Below are 21,272 nucleotides of genomic sequence, written 5' to 3'. Positions count from 1 at the left end.
AGAGGGAGAGAGAGAGAGAGAGAGAGAGAGAGAGGAAACTGAGGATGTGTTTTGCACTGAGCTTTTAGCCTGATGCAGTGTTTAGTGTTGAAAGGGCAGCAAGTTCTGAACTGTTCACACATGTGTAGTGCTAAGGAAGTGCTAAAAGCATACTAACCAGTACTGGAAGAGCCCAGTTAGCAACCACTCTTACTCAATGCATCTTGCGGATTTCAGCTGACTGGTTCCTCTCCCTCACCCAACTAGGAAGCTACTTAACTGCCAGTATGTATTGCAAATAATTATTCAGAGAGAAAAGATCTCACACTTTGTGCTTATCTGTTTTGTGGCTCATGCCATTTACCCTATGCAGGAGAGATAAAGCCAGCCCTTAGATTGGCCTTCTGTGCTATGTGAAAACTGAGCACAGGGCTGGTTTCCCCTTTCTGATCCCAGGTTACAGAAAAAGGACCCTGTGCCTATGCAGCCTCCATAATGTACAGATCTGTGCTGCCAGGGCTGATTCCCACCACTTTTTGAACTTTAAAAAGGCTAGAAGGTTGCTAGGCAATTAGGAAGGGGTAGGCAAGGAACTGTGATCCACGGGAAGTAATTTTATTCACCAGAAGTCATCAATATTGATTGGCTGTAAGGTTTGTAACTGAAAGTAATTTCACAGAATACAAAATCCCTGAGTGCAGAATCTGATATTGAGTGCAGAATTTAGTGCAGAATTTAGCTTTCTGAGAAACACAGTTCTAGAGAAAATAGTGGTGCACCTTGGAAGTGCAGCCAATGTCATTTTAAATCAAAGAAGGGAAACGTGACTGAACATAACAATGCTCTCTCCTCATGCTTGTCAAAACCAAAATAAACCATGGAAAGTTACAAATAGAGTACAGAATTCATGCAGGATACAAAAACCTATTTTTCTTGGTTTAAATTTTTCTCTCAGTACAGAACATGCTGCTCATTAGTCATGATGGCTTAAAACAGAATATTTATTTATATTAAGAGATGTAGTATTCCTCTGGTTACCAAAATAGGATGTAGCTACCTCCAGCTTCAATTTCAGCTCTGACTTCTTCCTGTCTACCACCACCTCCCCAGCTATTCTGCTTAACCTTCATTTTTGTTCCTGGAAGGCTTTGCTCAAAGCAACCACAAGTGTGTCACAAGTGTGACAGGGGTAGTGAGGCTTTTTCAGCCAAAAGACCTTCCCTTCCAGGAGCACTGTGTGAGCAGAGCCAGAGGCAAAAGCGCACAAGGCAACAAATGCACCTCTCTATCCTACATTATCAAAGTTCAAGGACACATTTCATCCAAGGAGGGTGCAAGTAAGGGATGTGATGTGGGGAGAATTCTGAGGACCAGACAGAGAAGACTGGAGGGCTGACCCAAGATTTCCCATCTCTGATCTAGAGCCTGCCCCTCAAAAAGAGCCATAGAGGTCAATGGTCTAATGACTGATAGGAGGGAGAGTGTCCTGCATGCTCTCTTTCCCATCCATCTTTGTGTTTAATGCAGGTATGAAAGGGCAAAGCAAGGGTCAAGTTCTGGAATCTCTCTCCCGTCTTGGTCCTAAGCTTAGTGGTTGCTCTAAGCCACCAAAGTAGCACTCACTCTTAAACCTATGTAAACTTTCCCCCTATCTATTTTGGGGGTGGAGTGGGGAACTAAAAAAATAATTTTGTACCAGTTTATACACATAGTATTACATTGCAAAGCAGACAGCACAGGAATGAAAAATGTTAGGACTTCATTATGGTCTTGATAAGTAGCCTATTAAAAATCAATAAACAGACTCCTCCACTGTAAATCTTTAAGCATTTGTGTAGTCACACTTTTAAGTGTACAAGTAAGCATTCTTGATAAATTGCTGTGCAGTAAATACTTTACAAGGGCAGCATATCAGCCAATAGGTTAATATTGATGAAATTAGCCAATAAAATCTCAAGAGACCTTTGAGTTAAGAACTTGCCAAATGATGTCGTAAAAATGAAATAACAGTTGCTGCTTGGGTGTGCAAAGCCAATGCAATTCAGGGTAGTTTGATTTTGTTGGTTTTCAAGAAGGACTCCTCTACTATACTCAACCAAGTTAGTTTAGTTCATAGAAAATCAGAGTACAGTACAACACCAAAGAACTGTCTAGCTGGATATCTGGGAATAATTAAGAAATCCACAGTTCTCTTATTGGGATGAAATAAGAGGCTTTAAGAGAAACCCTTTGCCCTTCCTATCTGAAACATTAATGATAAAGTACACATTGATCAGCAACATTCCTGCTGCAGTACCAAGTGCTGTCAAATTAAAGCTTTACAAATTCCTGGAAGTTGACAGGGTTCCTGTTTCATTCCTTAGTTAACTCATTTTTCTCTGCATCTTCAGCAACCCATCAACCATTATAGCAACTGATGTGTAAGCATCTAATGTACTCCAGGCAGCATAAACGGCAATGCATACAATTTTAAACTGCATTAAAATTAGGAAACTCTATTAAAACAAATAGTGCAGGGTAAACAGAAACATTTTTTTTTTAAAAAGCCACTTAATAAGCAAATGTATTTTTTAAAGGAAAATGCATCTGATTGTTAGTGAAATAGAAAACGTGGGTTCTGTGCAATGCTGTCTGTGTGCAAGTGGAACAGACTTCAATACATGCAAGGCAATTTTTGCACTCCAACATGTCTACCCAAAATATACTCCAGAGGGAAACCTTCTAGAGCAGCTTTTGAGCACACATGGAGGGCTGCAGTGGTGGGTGGGGGTGGAGAGAGATGAAGGTGCATAACTGAAAGTTGGCTTGTGTCCCATCGGATTCTGCTCCCTCTCTTTTAAATGATACGTGAATTAAAATATAGGAAGTTTTGGGATAAATCTAAATATAGTTGGTTGCAAACAGCAATGGATGGATCCAAGATAAAATTTTCAAAACTCTAATATCTGATCATATTGCTTCACCGCAAGCATGATTAAATAGATTTTAATGACTACGCCTACTGCAATGGGACGCGGATGGCGCTGTGGTCTAAACCACAGAGCCTAGGCCTTGCCAATCAGAAGGTCAGTGGTTCAAATCCCCACGATGGGGTGAGCTCCCGTTGCTCGGTCCCTGCTCCTGCCAACCTAGCAGTTCGAAAGCACGTCAAAGTGCAAGTACATAAATAGGTACCACTCTGGCGGGAAGGTAAATGGCGTTTCCATGCGCTGCTCTGGTTCACCAGAAGCAGCTTAGTCATGCTGGCCACATGACCCGGAAGCTGTACACCGGCTCCCTCGGCCAGTAAAGTGAGATGAGCGCTGCAACCCCAGAGTCGTCCACGACTGGACCCAACGGTCAGGGGTCCCTTTACCTTTTACTGCAGAAGATAAAGCATTGCAGATCCATTGCCCTAGCACAGGATACAGTCCTCCCCACCATACGCAACAGCTTGTAAATAACCCTACTTCCCAAAATAAAAATAACACCATGTGTAATATCTTTCTGCAGGTGGATTGATAATGCAGAAACAGATTAATCCATTGGCAATCCTACTACTTTCAGTGCAAGGCACTTACAAAAGAAAATTTCAGCCCACTATATTTCATCTCTTGATTGCCTAAGCCAGGGGTCAGCAAACTTTTTCAGCATGGGGCCGGCCCACTGTCCCCCAGACCTTGTGGGGGGGGGGGCGTACTATATTTCGAAAAAAAATAATGAACAAATTCCTATGCCCCACAAATAACCCAGAGATGCATTTAAAATAAAAGGACACATTCTACCCATGTAAAAACACTCTGATACCCGGAGCGTCCACAGGCCAGATTTAGAAGGCGATTGGGCCAGACGTGGCCTAAGCTTTATTACCCCTACTGAGCATAATCTAACAACTAGTATAAAGTACCTAAAAAGATACTAGCACATACTAGCTAGCAACATGGAAGATAGAAAACCGTAATTTCACAATGCAAATGTCTTAATAAAGAAAAGGTGCCACAGGGACAACTACTTCTAATCAGGCTGAATGCCATTGAGATCATTGTTTAAACTGAACCCAGGACAAGAGATGGTGTGGGCTGACAGTTCTCAGATCTGGGAATCAGGCAGATGGCCTGTTCTGGATGATGATGCAGTGCTCTTGAAAGAACAGGTCTATAGTGTGAGGGGACTCCTGAATTCAGTTTTGTTACGAAAATCCCAAACAACTTCCATAGAAATAAGTGTCTATTACCAGCTTCAACCCAAGCTTTGATAACCCGGAGCAGATTACTGCAGTGCACGCATGGTTAATGCACAGCCAACAGCAAACTGAAATATGAAAAAACAAAGTCAATATCAAAAGCTAAATTTCAATTTATATTGTGACTTAGTAGAACAAGCTGCAAGTTTCTAACTATATAACTTGAGGTATTAAGTTACATAAAGATGATACTAAATATCTGCTGTTATTATGCAGCCGTGTGTCTAAAGGCACTAGCAAATTTGGTTGAGGAATCTGCTCTCATGTTTCAAGGAGACAGTTAACAATCAGATGTACAAGTAGCCTTTACTGCATTGTGAGTTAATGAGCTTCTCTTGCTCAAATCAGAGATCTCCACCTAAGTGAGCTGTGGACTGGGTCATCCAGTGCCAGAATTTTTGAAAAGTAGATGAGACATAAAATTGTTTTGTTTCACTGATCTTTGCTTCATGCTTTTGGACCACCAATTTACATATGTACATTTCCACTTTGCTGTCCTTTTCAATAGATTTTCTTTTTACTTTTTATGTTCAAATCATTTAAATACATTTGCAAACTGTATTTTCTATTTGCAGTTTAGCAACTTTTAAGCAGATCAAGAACACAGACCAGTGCTAAATTAAGTAAAAAGAGATGGTCATGCACGCCTGATTTGGAAATTACTTGTTCATATATCTTTTTTTAAAAAAAATAATATTTATTAGTAGTTTCAGAATTATAAGAAGGGAAAAAAAAACTTAAAAAACAACACTATAATACATAAAAAAAAGAAAAAACACAAAAACCAATACAACAATACAACAAAAAGATTAAAAAAAAGAAAACAACACAAATCCCAAATTACATATCTAAAACTTCCATTTGCTTGTTTCATTGACTTCCTCACACCTCCCTTTTTGTATTCTAGTTTAATTAGTTATTTCAGGAAATTCTTTCCATCTTTCTCAATTTTTATTGAAAAATTTATCCTAACCTAATTTAACCTAATCATTAACTCAACAAATCCTTTCCATCTTTCCCCATATTCTATTATTCACATTACCTTAATTTATTTAACCTTATCTTACCCTAAAATACCTTAGAGCTTATCAAATATACATTACTCCTGATATCATTTCTGCTAAAGTCATATAGTTTCATTCCAACATTTCCCCTAATATTCATTAATTTTTAGCCAATTCCCTAAATAGAAAATTTTCTTTATAAATTTTCTTCCAATCTTCATCCAACGTCCCTTCTTCCTGGTCCCGGATCGTGTCAGTCCTTACTGTCCATTCCATCTAGTCCATCAACCTAGAAGCCTTATGTCCGAGGCCCTTAAGTCTCTTCCATGTCCCTTCTGCAATTCTTCTTCTTCTTGTTTATACTTGCCCTTTTCCTTGTCTTTTGTTGGTCTCTTTCTTAGTTTCTTTCCTTTCTCATTGAGGGGTAGGCCTCTGGGGGATTGTCTCCATCTCCCTTCATCAAACCCGCCCATTCCCCACAGCCCCACTACCCACAATCCTCAATATAGTCCAAAAAGTATTTAAAAGCATATTCCAAGGTCTCTCCAACGTTGGGAACCTCCTCAACTCCAGACTCCCCCTGGCCCACTCCAACTTCAATCTTCAATAACAGTGGCTCATACTCCTGTAGGGCCTCGGGACTCTCCATTTGTATTATTTGGGGTGCAACCGCATCCTCCTCCATTATCTTCTGCACTTGCCTAGTCAGTACAGATTCATGAGTTGGTCCCTGGATAATTTCTGTATCAATATTCCCTGTTTGCCCACAGTTATTAACTGCAACAGTCGAATCCATTTTCTCATTCATCAAGTCCATCTTCTCATGCATCTGTTCCAGCAAGGCACTTGTCTTGCATAAGGCAAGCACCCAGTCTTCTTTCCAGCTCATCTTTAGTCAAGGTCAGAAAAGCCTGTTCCCACGGTCTTAATCTCACATCTGTTGAGCCCTCAAATGTACTGCAGCAACAATTTGACAAGCTCCCTCTAGAGGAGGCAATTTCTATTTGTATCCATTTTTTTAAGGCAAGTCCAACAAAGGAAAATTACTTTCATTTTACAGATATTTTTCAGATATTTTGTTTCTTTAGAATGCAAAAGGCAACATTGGAATCAGCTTGTTTCTCTTCTTTAGCTATCTGTCAAAATATTCCATTCACAGTCAATGAACCTCTCCACCAATTTCTGTCTCTGGCATCCCGTTCCCAGGTTAGAGACGGTGGAAACTTATCCTTCTTCACTCCCTCTCCTGCTAAGGTTGAACAAAGTTCCCCCCCTTTTCTCCTGCTTCCAAGGGGGTTTCAGTAATTCTGAATGAAGGAAATTTAGACTTTTTTGACAGCTTTCCAGGCTTTAGCTTACAAAGTTTTTGCTTTAGTCTATATACAAAAAGCGGAAGGCAGACTTCCTGTTTTGAACCTTCCCGCTTCGTTACCAAATTAAGAAATTTCTTGATCCAATTTTCCGTTTCTACTCACGGGTACTTGTTTTAAATCCAATTGTCCACAGGAAAAAGTCAGCGCTCTCCGGCAATGGCTGTGCGGCTTCACTCCGTGAAAGTAGCGGTCAGTTCGCAGCACCGCGCTTCTCACCCCACTTCGCTCCGGAGCCCCTAAATGGGATTCCCTGCGAGTAGGGGGGCGCTCCTGGTGCCCTGCCAAACCCCACATTCCCAGGCTTCCTCCACCTGGGATTTCTAGCGGGTCCCCACCTTCGCCGCGGCGGGAAGACCCAGTTTCCACGGAGCCCGTTCCTCCAGACAGAGGAACTCCGCCATTCACCGATGGCGCTGACCCGGAAGTCTCATTACTTGTTCATATATCAATGCACATAAAGTGGATCTCTTAGTGGTACAGAAGCAATGATGCCAAACTTCTATAATATATATAAAAGTCACCAGAAGCTCAACAGAGGGCCCACAACATGGAAGATATCCATACTTAACTTAAATTTCCATATTCAATTATGTCAACTTGCATAGTTCTTAAAATACATAGTTCAAATAATCCTCTGTTTTAAGATCACTTGTTTTCAGATGCAGGGTTTTCAGAAAGTAGTTTTGTACCCAGCATTGCTTCTGCACCTCCAGGAAGAAAGAGACAGACAAAAAGATTGCATATAGGAGGTCCCAACAGCTACCATAATTCTTCTCTGACTTCAACCATACATTCTGATGGTATGGTGAGCCCCATAATGTCACACATGCTAATTAAGAAAATTCTAACAAAATCAGCGGTAGCTGTTTATCCTTAATAGTCAGGAGCATTCCACCCAAAGCTTGCTTTATTTTTTCAAATAAATATTTCAGGTCCCAGGGATGCTCACTTATTACCAACTGGATTCATGGTGGACCAACAACTCTATTCAAAGAGCTGGCTATGAGTTTTCAAACTTCAGCTGTTATAATATGCTACTGAAGCTGGAATCACCATGGCTACTAGCACCAGAGTTGATAGCAAATCTCCAATGAATCCTTGCTAAACAGTGTAATGTTTGCTCTTTCCACTAATAGGGCCTTGAAAAAATCCTGTATTATTTCCCACCTTGGGAAGGAAGATAGGGGTGAGAATGGGCAATATGCACAAGTGCTTCCTTCTTTGGATGTCCTAGGCATTTTCCAAGATTCTTATTGAAAACCAAGCTCAGATTCCCAATTCCTGAATGTAAACACAGGTTAATATGTATTGAGAAGTCATGGTTTAATGGTGGTGGCAGAGGAGGAGGAGGAGGAGGAGGAGAGATAATATGGTATTTGCTTAAGTAAATAACCAGCAGATACTTGTAATCTACCAACATGAAAATGGAGGCGGCATAGCTGGATGGGAAGAAAGTGCACAATTATCAGAGAAACACCATTGTTACATGCACTAATTTATCATTATTGACTATTTTAGTCAATAATTTAGGGGTGGGGGCTCTTTTCAGCCCTTATTCTCCCAGTTATCCAAGCCAAGGTCAATCCTGGAACCAGCTGTCATGCACTACAACAGCTCCCCAGAAGGAATCTTCAATACAGAGCTATATGCTTGGGGTCTGGGTGAGATTATCAGGTATGAAGGTGGTCCTGGAAGAATACCAAGGCTGCTTAGGATGTTAATCTGTAGAGCAGGAGGGCCTGGGTTCTAGTGGACCAGATCCAATATTGTGGCTGAACTATAAAATATTTTCAAATGAAGTGAAAACTGTGGCTGAGTCTCCTCTTCTGCAAAAAGAGGGAGAGAGGGAAAGGCAGCACATAATAAACCCAAATTATAATTTGTGGTTATGTTTGGATGAAATTAATTTAGTACATGGAATTATCTGCTTGACATGTAGGAGACTTGAATAGTTATTCTCTTGACTTGAGCAAACCAACACTGGCAAAGTGAAGCTGGCCAATCAATGTGAAATAAGTGAAACTTTTCCTTTTAATGGGCAATAAGTGATATATATATTTTTAAAGCCCTTATCCCAATGTGTATCTTCCAAGTGAAGTGCTTCTGAGTACATTTATCTGGCCATGGGTGTGATTTAGTCCCATTATAAAGGAGAGAGAAAGATAAAAGAAGTTGACGCCTCTCACTTCTAGCATATTTAAAAAGGAACTTTGTGGCAAAGCTCACGAGTTGTGAGTGTTGAAACGGTTTGCACATTTCCCCCCGTGAAAACTTCTCTTCAATAGTTACCTCAAAAAATATGTTAAGAAATTAGTCTAATGTTTCTTGTCACCTCTTTAGACTATCTGGTCATTCTAAATTACAGACAAAACATGTTCCAAATCTGGGTATAAATTATGTAGGCAAAAAAAATTTACAGCCATGTCTCAACTGCAATGTTAGCAAATATTCCAATATGTCAGAATACTTCAGACCAACATTTGTGCAGCTTATAATATGAAAAAAGCCAAACCTACAAGGTTTAATCAACCTATTGTGCAAAACTATACACGTCCATTAAGACGCAGTGTAATTGAGTTCAATGAGGTGCAATTCCAGGTAAATGGAATTTAGAACTGCAGTCTAAATTGGTGCAATTATTAAGGGTTGCGTTCAATAGCATTGTTTTGTTCATCAAAAGCTTCTGGATGAAGGTGGCAACGAGTAAGGTTGTTTGTCCTTGAGCTCCACTGTCTGTTTTTATTTTATTTTTAATAGTTTCAATAGTTTTATTTTGCATTGTCAGTTGGCTCAGATGTTAATGTTAATTGCAGTGCACAGACAAGAATTAAATCTGTTTTACTTTTACATGGAAAGCTGTTTGATGCAGGAATGGCTTCCAGAGATAGGAGAAAGATGATTTGTACAAATTCACCTCTCTCTCTCTCTCTCTCTCTGTCTCTCTCTCTTCCTTAAAGCACCTTCCATGCTGTTCCAATGGATCACCCAACCTTCTAGAGCAAATTGGGAGAGGTGCAAAGTGAAGGAAGAATAAATGAAAATGATAATAATAATAATAATAATAATAATAATAATAATAATTTATTATTTATACCCCACCCATCTGGCTGGGTTTCCTCAGCCACTCTGGGCGGCTTCCAACAAAATATTAAAATACAATAGTCTGTTAAACATTAAACATTAAAATCATCTCCCTTTCCTTTCCATTCATGGAAGCCACTGCTGGATCAAAGAGCTTTCAGTGAACAGAATGACACAATAGGCTGCAACCATAAATCTTTAATTGTAGATAAAGCCCAATTCAACATAACTATTAACAAGCAAAGAAGAAGCAGCTCTAGGACATTTAAGACTTCCTCTTCTCTGTCTCAGGATTCATCAATGGCAAAAGATACATTGCTCTTCCATCCATTTATCAAAGAGAGCATATTGTTCTCATATTGTGCTTCTCACAATAGGAGCTACAAATAAGCTAAGCTGCAATCTGCAGTCACAAGTATACATACTAGATGTAACCAACACACCTTGATGCAGCTAAGCTTGCATTCAAAGAATTCCATTCCTGCTTCTGCTAACAGATTTTGTACTCTCCCACCCCCACAGCAGCCCTAAACAATTTGCTCTGAATAATTGGAGGGAAGAGTGTGGGAAGGTGGTGGAATAGATTGCAGGGGGAGAGGGAATGAGAGGGTCACTTCCACTCATCCATTGATTGGAACTTCTACCAACCTTAAAAGCCCAGTAGAAGGACTCATTTCGTCAATGGCACAGGCTCTTGGGATCCAACTTGATTCTCAATAAGCACACTTAGGATTGTATTGTAAAGATGGATGTCTTCCTCAAGAATCAATACTTTAAAAAATCTGGATTGGTCATAATATTTTTGGGCCTCGAATGATTTTTTAAAAAATGAAACATGCCACATTCCTAAAATTTAGGAATACTGAAGATAGTAAAAATACTGCTAGAAGGAAGTGCAGTTTTAACAGTATCATCTTATGCAGGTCTACTCAAAACTCAAATCATATTGTATTGAATGGGACCTACATTAGTGCAAGTATATATAGGAAATATGATTGTGTCAATCTGTAGAATAACTTCAGGTGCATGTGAAAAGCAAGCATAGAAGCCATTTCAATTTTTAAAAAAGAAATCACAATGTCTATCCATTAATTTTTTTAATCCACTGCACAGAATTAAATTCAGCTGGCATCAATAGGATTTACCACCAAGTAATAAATCTGGAATAAGTAGGATAAGCAGGGAAAAAACCCCAACAATCTCGTTGCTCCCATCTTTCGAGATTAACCACTTGATGCTACAATAAATGAACACATGCACAATGTTTAGTTCAAGTATGGGTTATTTGGAACTATAGTGGATAAATTATATCATTCTTAGCATTCCATTTAGAAAGAATCATCATATAATTCGTTCCAATTTTGCTGAAATTAAGATTATATCTTAAATAATATAGCCCTCTTTATGAATTCAGGTCAAAGAAATGTGGGATTAAGGTGTGGAGGTTCCACAATGTCCACACATGCAAACGATGTTGCAGGCATTCATCATGAATATCTGAATTAGCATGTTCACCCAGACATACTTAGAATCCTCTTTCAGACCATGACATTGAATGTAGGAAGGTCTGAAGTGGAGATGATGTAGGCATGGATAAATGGGGGTATGGGCTGCATGCATGCCTCACTCCCCCACCACTTTAAACTCACTTGTGTTTGCTCCAAAACTTATGAATAGAGTTTATGTGTACAAATTGTCTCATTCCCTCCTCCAAAATTATCCTCCTTTTGACCAATTCAGCATGTTCACTTCAATACCTCAGTACTGTTTTTGTCCCAGTTATGCTGGCAAAACATACTTTCTATTAAACCATGGCAATGCAGGAACATTATTTCCAACTATTGCCATTATTTCTGAACATTTTTCCACAAGCAAAAATATCTCCAAATGCCTACACAATTATAAGCAGTTAATTTCTTAAATACTTCCAGACATGCTGCTAAACACAACTGAAAACAACTTTTCTATCTATTCAATATTTTCTCAAAACAACCCCTTGGTAGCACAGAACTGCTACATCAAAATGCTGCATGTATCATGAAGACAGTCCATTATGAACATTCACAATACACATACAGTGGTACCTTGGGTTAAGAACTTAATTCGCTCTGGAGGTTCGTTCTTAACCTGAAACTGTTCTTAACCTGAAGCACCACTTTAGCTAATAGGGCCTCCTGCTGCCGCCGCCTCACAACTTCTGTTCTTATCCTGAAGCAAAGTTCTTAACCTAAGGTACTATTTCTGGGTTAGCGGAGTCTGTAACCTGAAGCGTCTGTAGCCCGAGGTACCACTGTACAGTATTCAAGAGATGCTATTGTTGACTTAGATGACAATACTAGTAACACATATTATAGAGAGTTAACATATTCCTTCACATTTATATTTATCTCTTGGTTTTGGCTTTGCTTTGCTTACTGCATACTATAAATGTTTGCAACAAATAGATAAATAAATATCTTTTCGAGCAGGTTTATTTAATTACCTTCTTCCTTATAGCCACCATGGTTCAGTACATGGAGAAGGGATCATTGAAGAAGAAGAGGGAGTTTGGACTTGATATCCCCTTAAGGAGTCTCAAAGAGGCTAACAAGCTCCTTTCCCATCTTCCCCCACAACAAACACTCTGTGAGGTGAGTGAGGCTGAGAGACTTCAGAGAAGTGTGACTAGCCAAAGATCATCCAGCAGCTGCATGTGGAGGAGCGGGGATGCGAACCAGGTTCACCAGATTACGAGTCCACCGCTCTTAACCACTATACCACACTGGCTCCATATATGGATTCATATACTCCACTTACAAAAAAATTATTGGGTGCCAGGTCACATATGCACCTACACCACTTGAAAATGTATCACCTGACAAGCAGTAGTGTGTGTGTTTCAGTGGAGATTGTAGTTAAAATGATAGAAAATCCTCAAACTGTGGCATTTGATTCCATGATTGCTCTTTCACATACAATTGTGATTGTTGCAGCTATCATGTGATGACTAAGTGAGTGAGTGAGACACAGAGAGAGTAAACACAGGGTATTTATCTCAGTTCCATTTTTATATAGTGGGTTTAACTATGACTTGCATCACTGTATCTGCAAGAGAATATATGAGATAAAAAAATATTTGCCTTCAGTCTTAGTGATAAGGTGGGATATCAAATGCACTCTTCTAAAAAAATATTCCTTTCTACCAAAGTCTGTTTTAAAATGTATACCAACAGCCAGTAGTATATTCTACCTCCAAACATAACACATTGTTCAGAATCCAAAAAAAACCCTGGAAGAGGGCTGTGTGTGACACCAGTCTTGCCACTGCAGTTCTCAAAGCCAAATGAATGGTCCACCACAAGCAGATATTATTCCAGCAGTAGAATAGTAGCACTGAAGTCAGAAAGCACTGATCCAGCTGCATGATCAGCTCAATGAGTGATCTTATCAAACGCATTTATGCTGTAAAGATTTCTGATTCTCATACTGAAGAGCAAAGAAAATAATACTGCATATGATCAGAAAAACATTCCTTCATATATACCATGATAAGCATGTAGGATTGTAAACCTCAATACAGTGACCTAAAGAAAGGTCAAGGTGGCGGGGGGGGGGGGGGGAGAACAGGAGCAAAGCCCAGAAGCTGCTAGCAATCAACACTGACAACAGCTTCAGTACTTATATTTCAGAAAGACACATAAGAAAAGGAGCAGCTTTCATGTGCTAATGTCAAACTGAAAGTTTAAAATTATACGGAAGTAACACTTCTAGATTAGAAAACAGATACCCAATCTCAGGAGATCATTATCCAATTTTATTGTTAGAAATAGAAATTATAAAGTCACTAATTCCAGAGCAATTTCACTGAATATTGCAACTGTAAGTGGTTTTAAAACTGAGGTCACGTGTCCTTATTTTTCAGTTACCTTAAAGTCTGCTCTATTATTATAAATAGGACCCACAAAATAGACGAGGGGGACTCCCAAACTGTGCAGTGCTTGGACCAAACTAGGGTTTCAGGAATGATATATGTACACACAGATTAAAGGCAAGCACAAGAATGTGTCAGTTTGCTAGAAAAGGACTACCACCATTACAAAACTTAAGGCTGTTTTTAGCAGTTCTCATGTGGTCACAAGTCAAACATTATCCATGTTCTGAAAACAAACTATAAGCAATAGTAAGCACATATGGGGCTAAGGACTTCTATTTAAATCAGTTTGAAGTTTAGCAAAATATATTTAGGCTTAAGGGTATTTCATTCTATGAGTAACCCAATAATTTACCCTTTTGAGATTACTGCAATAAAAAGAACACTCCAATTCAGATTTGAACTACTACTGCTTTTCAGGGCTCAGAAAATCAAGGGGTAAAGAAGACAGTTCTAAGAACACACACATGCCACAGGTTTTTTGTTTTGTTTTGTTACATTCCCACTATTACTGTAATGATTTTATAGTAAATATCAACATTAGCTTGGTCTTGCTTTTATATACACATATATGAAGACAATAGCCACCTCTTGTACTTTGGCTTTTGAGCTTTCTGCCCTTAAGGAGACAAGGGTCTTATACATGTCAGGAAAATGTTTTCCAGTCAGAAGACCTCCACACACCCCAAAAACACAAAACACCAGTGATCCTTTAATGTATCATAGTCCACTATACGAACTCTTTCAATATCCACACTACACTGCAGCAAAACAAATACAAGTTGTGCACTACTGTTTGATCTGAACATAAGCATCATAAAAACAAACTGCAACACTATCTAGCTTTTTTAAGAGAAAGAAAGAGCCCACAACACTTAAAAGGATCTTAATTTTCACCGTGGGGAAAGTTATCAGCACATCCTGCGCATGTTTACTGAAACATTAAGTCCCACTGTTAACTCTGATAAGTATGCACAGAGCTGCAGCCTGGGAGTCATTTAGGTGACTTGCTTTTTTTTCTACTATCATTTTAGCAGAGAAGAATCTCTTCCATCACGAAAAACAACTAAAACTCAATCCACCCACAAACAAAGCAAGAGAACGCTAAACAAAAGCAAGACTTTGTACTAAAAAAAAAACAAACCTGTTGAGATGGTACACTTTTCTTTCTACAGGACCAACAAGTCATGGATACCGATCTCATTTGTGGGGGGAGGGCGGTTGGATGGCAAACAGAAACTGCTATCTGAAGCTGGCTTTAAACAGAGCTCACAAACATCTACGGAAGCATTTAAAGAAGGGGTTTTTAGACCACATAAAACGAAGGCATGGGTTAGAGCGAAATGGGTGGGGTAGGGTGGGGGGCTGAGATTCGACTAAAACAACAAAACGGGCTTACTTGGTGTACAAAGACATCAACCGGAGTCTCCAAGGGGCTTCCCTCGCGGTTGAGCATGGAAATAAATCCGAACCCCATTCGCACATTAAACCACTTGCAATGGCCTGTTCCGTGCAAAACCTGGGATTCTTCTTCTTCCTCCTCCTCCTCCTCTTCTTCTTCTTGTTCCGGCAATTTCCCGGGCTCATCTCCACCTTTACGCGCCCCCGCTGATTTGAAGAGGAGATTGCGGGAGAACAAGGACGTACGTACACACACACAAAAAGGGAAAGAATTAAATTCTAGTAACATCTCCTTGGCGCTTGTACAAGAACGATTGCTACAGATGACACACAAAAACACATGCACGCACGAAGAAACATTACGAAACCAACCTTTGTTTTTCCCCTACCCACAAAAACATTAAGTATACCAAAGTCACAGAGGAAGTAGTAAAAAAAAAAAATTTAAACACACACACACACATCAATAACCTCCAAAGCTTCAGGGCACTGTCGAAGGAAAGGCAGCATCTGCTGTGACTCACTCCGCTTCTATTTCTCACACTCCCCCCACACGCAGCAGCCCAGCCCACGTTTGCTCTGTACATACGTGCGATCCTGCCCTTTAACTCCATCTTTCAGCCACATAAACCACCCCAGAAAGCGATACTTTACTTGGGTACTGCTGGTTGAGCACCGATCCCATCCCTCCCCAGAGGAATTCGCAGGCGAATGAGCCCTGCCTGGCCAGGCGAGGTGGGAGGAGGAGGAGGAGGGGAAGGGAGGGGAGGGGGCCGAGCCGAGCCGAGAGAGAGAGAGAGAGGAGGCGATTGCGCAAGCACTTGGAGCGGCCCATCCAGCAGCGAGCGGCGTGTTTCTCCTTCTTCTCCGAGCGCGCTCCGCGCCTTTCCCTAGCCTTCCTGCGCCGAATCCCCCCTCCCACTCCGGAATCACTTTAATCTGGACTCGAGGAGAGAAAGGAGGGGGGCAGGTGTACAAAAGTTTCCTCGTTCCCCCCCCCTTTCTTTTCCCCCTCCTGGCCACTGCTTGCTCAATCGCACAGGAACAATTCGAACAGAAAAGCCCCCTAGGAAAGCTTTTCAAGTTGGGTGAATCGAAGGGGGCGGGGCAGAGCACTGGGGAAAGCTCGCCCACAATAGGTTCTCCCACCCACAACCACAGAAGTGCCCCCCCCCACGTCCTTGATTTTATTTTTTTAAAAAAAATCAGCGATCATTTATTTTAATTTTTATTCAGTAGTACATTCCTTTTCTTGTATGTATGTTTAAGAAAACGGTGGAAAGTATAACCTAGCACAACAAAAAGCCTAGGCAAAACAAGAGCTGGGCTGGCCGGGGATGGGGGGGGGGAATAACCTTCGGCCATGTTGCCCCACCGGCCCTCTGCTCCCCCTGGCCGGCTCGCGGGAGTCTTTTGACTCAGCTTAACATCTTGATTTCGAGCGCTCGCCCGCTCCGCTCTCCTGCGCTTTGCCCTCTCGTGATCCCCCGCCCCCGGCCGCGCTCTCGCTCAGTTTCTGGGCCCCTGCGCGCACGTGACTCCGTCAATTACATGCCTGCTTGCTACTAATTTCACCTCGGCTGCTCGGAGGGGGTTCGGCGAGGAGGAGGAGGAGCAGCCAATCGGCACTTCGAGCGGGCTTGACACACCGCAATAATTTATGAATGAACGGCGGAATTTCAAAACACCCTCGCCTGGCCGCGGCTGGGCACGTTTCGCTACGTAGATCCGGGCGCCGGTTGGAGGAGCGGGGCGTGTCTCTTCGAGAGAGAGATTCGCGGGCACTACAGCTGCGGCGCTGCCAATATAGCGGCGGATCTTTCGCTGCCCACGTGCAAATGCCAATAATGGCCCTCGGCTTGGGGCACTTGCGCGGCGGGCGCGCGCATCGTTGGCCGACAAGCGCGCCTGAAGATCTCATATTTGAAGGCTGATCCACAAAGTAGTCGATAGAATTACCTAGCCTGAAACCGGGGAAAGGGGCAATCCTAAACGCGCTATTTGTTTCATCCATTTACAGCGCAATCCTAGCCATTATCTCTGCTCGGAAGTAAGTCCTACTCAATTCACTGGGGCTTACTCCCAGGTAAGTGGGTTGAGGACTGCAGCCTTAGGCGTAAGGATGCAAGCTATATCCCGTTGAAAGGAACTCGGGGGATTATGGGATGTATGAGGCCGCGATTTAATCCTATGCACATTTACCTGACGAATGCTAATAAAATAGAAACCTCACTGAACACAGTGGGACTTACTTTAGCAGGGCCATGCGTAATAATTTTCTTTATTTATTTCCAAGCATAGGGTCGGTATCTTAATAGGTTGACAGCGTAATCCTTTATGTTTCCTCAAAAGTAAGCCCCACCGAGTTTAATGGAGCGTCCCGCCCCATATGGGGCGCGGGAGCATTACAAATTAAAAGGTGCCTGTTGGTGGGAAAGCAAAGATATTCCACCCCCCACCACTGTCGATATAGGTACACAAAATCCGCTAATGGGTTGAGGGCATATATCATACATAGAAGAAAAAACCACGTCAAACTGAAACAGCATCGGATAGAGTAGGCGGTAGGCTCTCTTTCCTTGGAGGTTTCTAAGCAGAGGTTTGATATCTGCTTTAGTCGAGATACCTACATTGCAATGGGGGTTGGACTAGATGACCCTCGGGTCCCCTTCCAATTCTACGGTCCATATCCGCCCCATTAAGATCACACATACTGCTGAAAAGACACATACCACGTGAACTAAAAGGGGGGGAGCGCCCGCTTTTAAGCAGCTTTGAACTGACATACAAATTATAGGCGCTAAACATAAGTGGTATGTGAAGCATATTCCTATGGCACGCAGGCATAGTGTATAGGCATGATCCACGGTGAAAGCCGCTTCCTCCCCCCCCCCAGCTCATTACCTATTCAATTCTGAAACGCCCACCGGAAACGCGATAGCACCTCCGTTCGCCTTTCGCGTTCCGAAGCCTTTAAGGGCGGCCATCAGGGGGCGGGGAGGCGCCCGGGGGTTGCGCTGCGATGCGCAGGTTCCTCGGCCATCGCGTTCCGGGGGAAGGGGATGTGATTAATGACTTCCTAAATAAGAGGCCAGCTTGCAAGCCGAGCGGTGCAGGGAGCGGAGCCTCCATCAGCAACGATTGTTCTCCAGGAGGTTGGGGGCGGGGGGAGAGACCCTAGAAAAGCGCAGACGGGGGGGGGAGAGAGAGAGAATTTGCCAGAAATACGGAAGCAAAGCGCGGAGGTGGGTGGGGGAATCCCGAGGAAACGAGCGAGCGAGGAGTGAGAAAACAAAGGGAAGAGGAATAAGCTGGGCCTGCGAGCGGCGCTTGGACGCACATCCCGTTTCTTGGCGTTTAGGAGTCCGCCAGCCATATGACACTACTCGTAACACTTTCCCTGTGCGGTCCCAAATTTATTCCTTTTCCAAAATAAAAGACCGAACCACCATTAACAGGAATTACACGCGCGCTCAGTCTCCATTATAATATTCATTTCACCACTTGGAACAAAATAAAAAAAATCCTTCCAGTAGCACCTTTAAGACCAACTAAGTTAGTTCTTGGTATGAGCTTTCGTGTGCAAGCACACTTCTTCAGTGCTTGCACACGAAAGCTCATACCAAGAACTAACTTAGTTGGTCTTAAAGGTGCTACTGGAAGGATTTTTTTTATTTTGACTAAGGCAGACCAACACGGCTACCTATCTGTAACTGACACTTGGAACAAGTACGTGGTAAAAATTGATATCTTGATCGATATATTTCAGAAAAAATAATGGAAGTGTTGTTCCAGAGTTTTCCCCCTCCCGCTCCATTGCGAGTCCCCCCCCCCCAATTTTTAAGCACATGGATCTAGAGCCTTCCCCCCACCCGCAATTTATTTCCTCGGCGTTTCTACCCGAATAAAGTGCTCTCAGGCCCCCGGTCTCACCACTCAAGCCAAGTAAGAAAACAAAAATTTTCTCGTGCTCTACCAGCCTAAAGTTTGGACGGTTGCGGCTTGACAGGTTGCAAGATAGATTTTCTCCTTCCTCTTCTGCCCACTCTCCCTCCCTCCGCCCAGTTTGCTGATCTGCCCTGAATATGCTTTTATGCGTTTGCAAGGTTGCCCGCCGTTGTTTTAGAACTGGCGACAGGCAGTCTGAACAAACACAGAAGGCCTCTGGACTGGCTAAAAGAGCCTATTTACTCTTCCCTCTCCCGTTTTTGGTTGTTTTGCGGGGCAGGGGCATTCTTTCCGCGATTTTATTTTTTGGCACCGAGGTGATCCCCGCTTAACATTCGTGCCACGAGGGCGGTTTTCTGCTTGAATGAAAGAAATGCACGCGTCGCGGGCTTCAGTGGAGCAGGCGCCCGAGATCAGGACATTCCTTCCCCGTCTTCAGCTGTAAATTTCCTCTTGGTTATTTCAAGAGTGGCGCTCGACCGGCCTCCCTCCGCCCAGCGGCGTCGGCTGCGCCTGCCGCCCCTCCCCCGGCCCCTCCTCCTCGCCCTGCGTCGCCGGAGTGGTGCCCTGCGCTGAATCCACGGAGCTTGCCCTTTCCAGGTACAGAATCGGTCTGCGCGCTTCATTGAAATCCATGGCCTCTGCAGCCCGGCATTGCGCGTGTAATTGGACAGATAGGTGCATTCTCCATTTTCAGGAAGGGGGACAGTCAGAGCTTTGTTTTATTTAAAGTGCTATATGCTTGATATGGGCGGAGCGGAGATGCGCGTTGCTGGAGGATGGTTTGTTTGGGGGGCAGAGGGGAGCAAATACTGTAGTTATTTTCTACACGCTTCTAGCAACAGCGGGATAAGACAAATGGATCTGTGTGCCTTCTCTTCCGGGTGCTGTTTTGCGAAATTCGAACGACAGGCTTTCACGTCTCTCAAAGTCTGGTGTCACTGAACCTTCGTCACCAAAGACTTGCACATTTATAGCATGAGGTTTCCTAGAGACATCAAGCCCACGAACGAATGTCTCATTATAAACAAGACTGGTTTTTGCCTTTAGGAAAGTGATGAATATGTTTCAGAGTACCTTTTGACAGGTCAAACGATTTCCATAAAGTTATGTAGCAACACTCTTGCTTTCTCACTTTATGCAGTTCTCTTGCCTACAACGGCAACAGCCCGGCTTCCATTGTCTCAGAAGGCAATGCAATGTGTGCTTCCTTTGGCTAGGGATGGTAAGGAAAAAACGTAATTGTCGGGTAATGTTTTGCAAACTCAGTTCAAAATATTCCTCAGCATCCTCTCTCTCTCTCTCTCTCTCTCTGTGTGTGTGTGTGTGTGAAATGACAACCTGTGCAAGGAGTGGCGCCTTTAACTGCAATCCTAACCACACTTTCAGGACAGTAAGCCCCACTGAATACAGTGCAACTTACTTAAGAGTAAACATGCAGGAACTCTAGGAATTCTCTCAAAAGGCAACTCCAAGACATGTAAAAAAGAGGGAGAGAAGTTTGAACTGTGGACATTTAGCGTCTGATTCAGCAACGATGACTAATTTCTGAAGAGTAGCTTTCCCTTTTAACTCAGGAAATAATTACAAAGTGTGCAACAGTAAGACGTAGGAAACCATAAGCAGCAGTATCTGAAAAGCAGAGGCGGCGCTATTCGACGAAAGGCGCGCTTGCCCAAATTTGAAGGCCTCCAGTCTTAGCGGAATTAAGGCTGGGGGTCAGCGGACTGGTCACTGGTGTCAGATGTTATCGGCTCATTCATTTCCTGCCACGGACCTCGGCCTTTTAAGTTCCGTGGAAGGTAGAGAGCCGGAGCCAACTGGGAACTCTCGCAAACTTCCTAACTCGAAACGCGGTGGGGAAGGGAGAGAACAGAGAAATCAAGTGGAGAGAGAGCGCGCAGAACCAGCAAAAATTCGGAAGAGTCTGTGTGTAGAAACCCAGGAAGTTTTTACGTTACTTCCACCAGACTGACCCGCCTGGCCTGCACAAGAGCTTTACAAAGCGCAGGGGCGCCTCTGTCTGCAAGGGATCGGGTTGGGTTGCCCAGCGGTGTCCACTGGGTTCCTTCTTTCGTTTCCAGTCTCCACCCCCCGTCCTTCCTAAGCGAGGCTTCCCTGGGAATGCACGTGCTCAGATCAAAGAGAGAAAACTTCGACGCCCGTCTTTCGGGCCAGCATCTCGCTGCATCCTCTGGTGGCGGCGCAGCATGAACCGGTTTGGAGGGGGGATCGAAGCAAAGCGGGGATAAGCTCTGCTGCCCGCCTGTAACTAAAGCGCTCCCCGCCACCCCCGATGCCGTCGCAGCGGTCCTGAGAGAGGAAACCGAGCATCCCGGGTTTTTATTATTATT

General features: G+C 42.9%; 1 protein-coding gene across 4 annotated transcripts in view; it reads right to left on the bottom strand.

The window, feature by feature from the left end:
- Positions 1 to 21,272, bottom strand: part of LIN28B (lin-28 homolog B) — a 100,829-nt gene that overhangs the window by 64,495 nt on the left and 15,062 nt on the right. For 2 of the 4 annotated variants that reach the window (XM_080999990.1, XM_080999991.1), the window contains exon 3: positions 14,969 to 15,177. In XM_080999990.1, the coding sequence (XP_080856116.1) occupies positions 14,969 to 15,177 (209 nt within the window). Of the gene's footprint in view, positions 1 to 14,968; positions 15,178 to 15,559; positions 15,701 to 16,325; positions 16,355 to 21,272 lie in introns of those variants that run through there. The other 2 variants (XM_080999993.1, XM_080999992.1) reach the window with 2 other exon arrangements.

The sequence above is a fragment of the Podarcis pityusensis genome (genome assembly GCF_964106645.2).
Source record: "Podarcis pityusensis genome assembly, chromosome: 3".
NCBI classification, from domain to species: domain Eukaryota; kingdom Metazoa; phylum Chordata; class Lepidosauria; order Squamata; family Lacertidae; genus Podarcis; species Podarcis pityusensis.
The sequence above is the reverse complement of the archived record's forward strand: the minus strand, read 5'-3'. Positions and strand labels throughout refer to the sequence as shown.